A 6,243-nucleotide genomic window follows, 5' to 3' on the forward strand; every position below is an offset into this window, starting at 1 on the left:
GAATATAAGCCTAGTTGATCCAGTCTTTCTTCATACGTCAGTCCTGCCATCCCGGGAATCAGTCTAGTGAACTTTCACTATACTCCCTCAATAGCAAGAAGGTCCTTCCTCAGATTAGGAGACCAAAACTCTACACAATATTCAAGATGCTGAGGAAGGGAGTTCTTACCCGGGAGGACCAAGTTCTTCAGGATTTCAGTGCCAGTGCCACTGGCGTTAACCAGACAGACGTGAGCGGCCTCGAGAGCTTCTTGTCCATGATCACCCCACAGCCTGAGGGAGGAAACCCAGAGGGCGGCATTAAACCTTCCAACTTCAGTCACCACCACCACCACACACACACGCACAATCATACCCATCACGCACAGTCACATACAATGATTGATTAGGTAAAGAACTGTCCGGTGATGTAGCAAGGCCATACACACTACAAGCTCCGAGGCCTGGTCTTTCTTGACTTAGGTGAGCTCATCTCGGGGAGCAGTGGTGGCTGTGTAATTGGCTTGGGTGTTGCTGGACCGAAAAGGAGTCACTTGATTACAACAATTGGTATTTATATTACGCCTTTAATGTAGTCCCATGGCTCTTCACAGAAGTGTTATTAAACAAAAGCTGAACCACAAACACTTTGTCAAAGGAGGGGAGGAGAGGCAGAGAGGTTTCGGCAGGGAGTTCCAGAGCTTGGGGCCCAGGCAGCTAAAGGCACGGCCACAAATGATGGTGATTAAAATCGCAGATGCTCAAGAGGCCAGAATTGGAGGAGCACAGAGACCGCAGAGTATTGTGGGGCTGGAGGAAATTACAGAGATAGGGAGGGGGCGAGGTCATGGAGGGATTTGAAAACAAGGAAGAGAATTTAAAAATCGAGACGTTGCTGGACCGGGAGCCAATGTAGGTCAGAGAGCTCGGGGGGGGGGTGATGGGTGAGCGGGACTGGGTGTGAGTTAGGACACGGGGTCAGTGAGCACAGGGGGTGATGGGTGAGTGGGACTGGGTGTGAGTTAGGACACGGGGCAGTGAGCACAGGTGTGATGGGTGAGTGGGACTCGGTGCGAGTTAGGACACGGGGCAGTGAGCACAGGGGGTGATGGGTGAGCGGGACTCGGTGCGAGTTAGGATCCAGTGACCGCTGTCTGTGCTGACCATCGGTCGGGGCAGTAGTCAGAATTGGCTTTAGTGTCTCTGGACGAGAGAGAAAATAAAATAGCCAGGGTTCCAGACGCTCCTCATTATCTTGCGAATGGTGCTGGAGAGCACCCATGTGTGGACATCAGACAGGGTGGGGTCTGGGTCTGGGTCTGGCTCCGATGCCACCAATTATCCAACAGTCTGCCGACACACGCTAACTGCTTTTGGGCCTAATATTCTTGCATTCTGCCAGCAGCCTTCCCCCAGTCACACCGGTACATCCGCCTCCATTCACCCCGGCAGCAAACTGCAAGGTGCCACTCCCCCCCCCCTCCTCCCGGGCTACACAATAATTAGGAACAGGAGTCAGCCATCCAGCCCCTCGAGCCCGCTCCGCCATTCAACAAGATCGTGGCTGATGTCAACTAAGAGGGGGATGTGAAGTAAGGTCAACTTCAGGGCCTAATGGGTCAACAGCCGGGGGCCGGGTCTCGGGGCCAGCCCCAGGCCCCAGCCCCCCAAAGCCCCCAGGCCCAAGAGCCCCAAGCCCCAGGCCCCAAGCCCCACAGCCCCCAGGCCCAAAGCCCCAGCCCCCCAAGCCCCAGGCCCCAAAGCCCCCCAGGCCCAAAGCCCCAGCCCCCAAGCCCCAGCCCCCAAGCCCCAGGCCCAAAGCCCCAGCCCCCCCAGCCCCCAGGCCCCAGGCCCCACAGCCCCCAGGCCCAAAGCCCAAAGCCCCAGCCCCCAAAGCCCCAGCCCCCCAAGCCCCAGGCCCCAAAGCCCCCCAGGCCCAAAGCCCCAGCCCCCAAGCCCCAGCCCCCAAGCCCCAGGCCCAAAGCCCCAGCCCCACAGCCCCCAGGCCCCAGGCCCCACAGCCCCCAGGCCCCGCTCACCGCAGCTGCCGGTCATATTTCTCCTCTTTCCTCCGCCGCACAGAGCCGCCCGCCGCCATGGAGACCCGGGGTAAAAGCCGCCTGCCGCCGCGTTCCGCACATTCGCGCCGCTCGGCGCCGCCGCCCTCAGCTCCCGGCCGCACATTCGCCACACAGACACTAGCGGGGGCTGACCGCAGAGGGGGCGCTGTTACCGTCACCGCCCCATGGGTCTGTTAAAGGGACAGTCACCACCCCCTGGGTCTGTTAAAGGGACAGTCACCACCCCCTGGGTCTGTTAAAGGGACTGTCACCGCCCCCTGGGTCTGTTAAAGGGACAGTCACCACCCCCTGGGTCTGTTAAAGGGACTGTCACCGCCCCCTGGGTCTGTTAAAGGGACAGTCACCACCCCCTGGGTCTGTTAAAGGGACTGTCACCGCCCTCTGGGTCTGTTAAAGGGACAGTCACCGCCCCCTGGGTCTGTTAAAGGGACTGTCACCGCCCCCTGGGTCTGTTAAAGGGACAGTCAACGCCCCCTGGGTCTGTTAAAGGGACAGTCACCGCCCCATGGGTCTGTTAAAGGGACAGTCACTGCCCCCTGGGTCTGTTAAAGGGACAGTCACCGCCCCCTGGGTCTGTTAAAGGGACAGTCACCGCCCCATGGGTCTGTTAAAGGGACAGTCACTGCCCCCTGGGTCTGTTAAAGGGACAGTCACCGCCCCCTGGGTCTGTTAAAGGGGCAGTCACCACCCCTGGTCTGTTAAAGGGACAGTCACCGCCCCCTGGGTCTGTTAAAGGGACAGTCACCGCCCCATGGGTCTGTTAAAGGGACAGTCACCGCCCCCTGGGTCTGTTAAAGGGACAGTCACCGCCCCATGGGTCTGTTAAAGGGACAGTCACTGCCCCCTGGGTCTGTTAAAGGGACAGTCACCGCCCCCTGGGTCTGTTAAAGGGACTGTCACCACCCCCTGGTCTGTTAAAGGGACAGTCACTGCCCCCTGGTCTTTTAAAGGGACAGTCACCACCCCCTGGGTCTGTTAAAGGGACAGTCACCACCCCTGGTCTGTTAAAGGGACAGTCACCGCCCCCTGGGTCTGTTAAAGGGACAGTCACCGCCCCCTGGGTCTGTTAAAGGGACTGTCACCGCCCCCTGGGTCTGTTAAAGGGACAGTCACCGCCCCCTGGGTCTGTTAAAGGGACTGTCACCGCCCCCTGGGTCTGTTAAAGGGACTGTCACCGCCCCCTGGTCTGTTAAAGGGACAGTCACTGCCCCCTGGTCTTTTAAAGGGACAGTCACCACCCCCTGGGTCTGTTAAAGGGACAGTCACCACCCCTGGTCTGTTAAAGGGACAGTCACCGCCCCATGTCTGTTAAAGGGACAGTCACCGCCCCCTGGTCTGTTAAAGGGACAGTCACCGCCCCTGGTCTGTTAAAGGGAGTTACCACCCCTGGTCTGTTACAGGGACAGTCATCCCCTCCCCGGCTCTGTCAAAGGGACAGTCACCACCCCCTGGTCTGTTAAAGGGACAGTCACCCACTCCACGGCTCTGTTAAAGGGACAGTCACCGCCCCATGTCTGTTAAAGGGACAGTTACTGCCCCTGGGTCTGTTAAAGGGACAGTCACCACCCCTAGGTCTGTTAAAGGGACAGTCACCGCCACCTGGTCTGTTAAAGGGACAGTCACCTCCCCTGAGTCTGTTAAAGGAACAGTCACCAGTTCCCCGGGTCTGTTAAACGGACAGTCACCGCCCCCGGCTATGTTAAAGGGACAGTCACCGCTCCATGATCTGTTAAAGGGACAGTCACCGCCCCATGTCTGTTAAAGGGACAGTCACCGCCACCTGGTCTGTTAAAGGGACAGTCACTGCCCCTGGTTTGTTAAAGGGACAGTCACCACCTCTGAGTCTGTTAAAGGAACAGTCACCAGTTCCCCGGGTCTGTTAAAGGGACAGTCACCGCTCCATGTTCTGTTAAAGAGACTGTGACTGCCCCCTCAATCATAGAATCATAGAATGATTCATCATATCATCATAGGCAGTCCCTCGGAATCGAGGAAGACTTGCTTCCATTCTAAAAATAAGTCCTAAGGTGGCTGAACAGTCCAATACAGGAATTACAGTCTCTGTCACAAGTGGTGCAGATAGTCGTTGAGGGAAAGGGTGGATGGGACTGGTTTGCCGCACGCTCTTTCCGCTGCCTGCGCTTGATTTCTGCATGCTCTCGGTGATGAGACTCGAGGTGCTCAGCGCCCTCCTGGAAGCACTTCCTCCACTTAGGGCGGTCTTTGACCAAGTATTCCCAGGTGTCAGTGGGGATGTTGCACTTTATCAGGGAAGCTTTGAGGGTGTCCTTGTAACGTTTCCTCTGCCCACCTTTGGCTCATTTGCGGCGAAGGAGTTCCGAGTAGAGCGCTTGCTTTGGGAGTCTCGTGTCTGACATGCAAACAATGTGGCCTACCCAGCAGAGTTGATCAAGTGTGGTCAGTGCTTCATTGCTGGGGATGTTGGTCTGGTCGAGGTTGCTAATGTTGGTGCGTCAGTCCTCCCAGGGGATTTTCAGGTTCTTGCGGAGACATCGTTGGTGGTATTTCTCCAGCAACTTGAGGTGTCTACTGTACCATATTACAGCAAAATCCTAAAGGGGCAAAGGGTGTTGAAAAGACAAGCCTGAAGGCTCTGTGCCTCAATGCGAGGAGTATTCGGAATAAGGTGGACGAATTAACTGCGCAGATATCAGTTAATGGATATAATGTAATTGGCATCACGGAGACATGGCTCCAGGGTGACCAAGGTTGGGAACTCAACATCCGGGGGTATTCAACATTTAGGAAGGATAGACAGAAAGGAAAATGAGGTGGGGTGGCATTGCTGATTAAAGAGGAAATTAATGCAATAGTAAGAAAGGACATTAGCTTGGATGATGTGGAATCGGTATGGGTGGAGCTATGGAATACCAAAGGGCAGAAAACTCTAGTGGGAGCTGTATACAAACCACCAAACAGTAGTAATGAGGATGGGGACAGCATCAAACAAGCAATTAGGGATGTGTACAATAAAGGTACAACAGTTATCATGGGCAACTTCAATTAACATATTGACTGGGCTAACCAAACTGGTAGCAATGCGGTGGAGGAGAATTTCCTGGAGTGTATTAGGGATGATTTTCTAGACCAATATGTCGAGGAACCAAGTAGAGGGTATTGTGTTCCGAACACAGATGAGGCTGCACACAGGAAGGTTAAAGTAACAGTGACCTCAGTCTTTAATAAAACACTCCAGAGTGAGGAACAGGCATAGAAACATAGAAACATAGAAAATAGGTGCAGGAGTAGGCCATTCAGCCCTTCTAGCCTGCACCGCCATTCAATGAGTTCATGGCTGAACATGAAACTTCAGTACCCCCTTCCTGCTTTCACGCCATACCCCTTGATCCCCCGAGTAGTAAGGACTTCATCTAACTCCCTTTTGAATATATTTAGTGAATTGGCCTCAACTACTTTCTGTGGTAGAGAATTCCACAGGTTCACCACTCTCTGGGTGAAGAAGTTTCTCCTCATCTCGGTCCTAAATGGCTTACCCCTTATCCTTAGACTGTGACCCCTGGTTCTGGACTTCCCCAACATTGGGAACATTCTTCCTGCATCCAACCTGTCCAAACCCATCAGAATTTTAAACGTTTCTATGAGGTACCCTCTCACTCTTCTGAACTCCAGTGAATACAAGCCCAGTTGATCCAGTCTTTCTTGATAGGTCAGTCCCACCATCTCGGGAATCAGTCTGGTGAATCTTCGCTGCACTCCCTCAATAGCAAGAATGTCCTTCCTCAAGTTAGGAGACCAAAACTGTACACAATACTCCAGGTGTGGCTTCACCAAGGCCCTGTACAACTGTAGCAACACCTCCATGCCCCTGTACTCAAATCCCCTCGCTATGAAGGCCAACATGCCATTTGCTTTCTTAACCGCCTGCTGTACCTGCATGCCAACCTTCAATGACTGATGTACCATGACACCCAGGTCTCGTTGCACCTTCCCTTTTCCTAATCTGTCACCATTCAGATAATAGTCTGTCTCTCTGTTTTTACCACCAAAGTGGATAACCTCACATTTATCCACATTATACTTCATCTGCCATGCATTTGCCCACTCACCTAACCTATCCAAGTCACTCTGCAGCCTCATAGCATCCTCCTCGCAGCTCACACTGCCACCCAACTTAGTGTCATCCGCAAATTTGGAGATACTA

General features: G+C 54.3%; 1 protein-coding gene across 1 annotated transcript in view; it reads right to left on the reverse strand.

The window, feature by feature from the left end:
• Window positions 1–2,157, reverse strand: part of nae1 (nedd8 activating enzyme E1 subunit 1) — a 52,311-nt gene extending 50,154 nt beyond the window's left edge. The window contains exons 1-2 of the mRNA XM_070898312.1: window positions 2,019–2,157; window positions 170–273 (exon numbers count right to left, since the gene is read on the reverse strand). Coding sequence (XP_070754413.1) covers window positions 170–273; window positions 2,019–2,077 — 163 coding nt within the window. The 5' untranslated portion in view covers window positions 2,078–2,157. The remainder of the gene's footprint in view (window positions 1–169; window positions 274–2,018) is intronic.
• Between the last annotated feature and the right edge of the window lie 4,086 nt (window positions 2,158–6,243).

Source organism: Pristiophorus japonicus, chromosome 13 (assembly GCF_044704955.1).
Source record: "Pristiophorus japonicus isolate sPriJap1 chromosome 13, sPriJap1.hap1, whole genome shotgun sequence".
Lineage (NCBI taxonomy): Eukaryota > Metazoa > Chordata > Chondrichthyes > Pristiophoridae > Pristiophorus > Pristiophorus japonicus.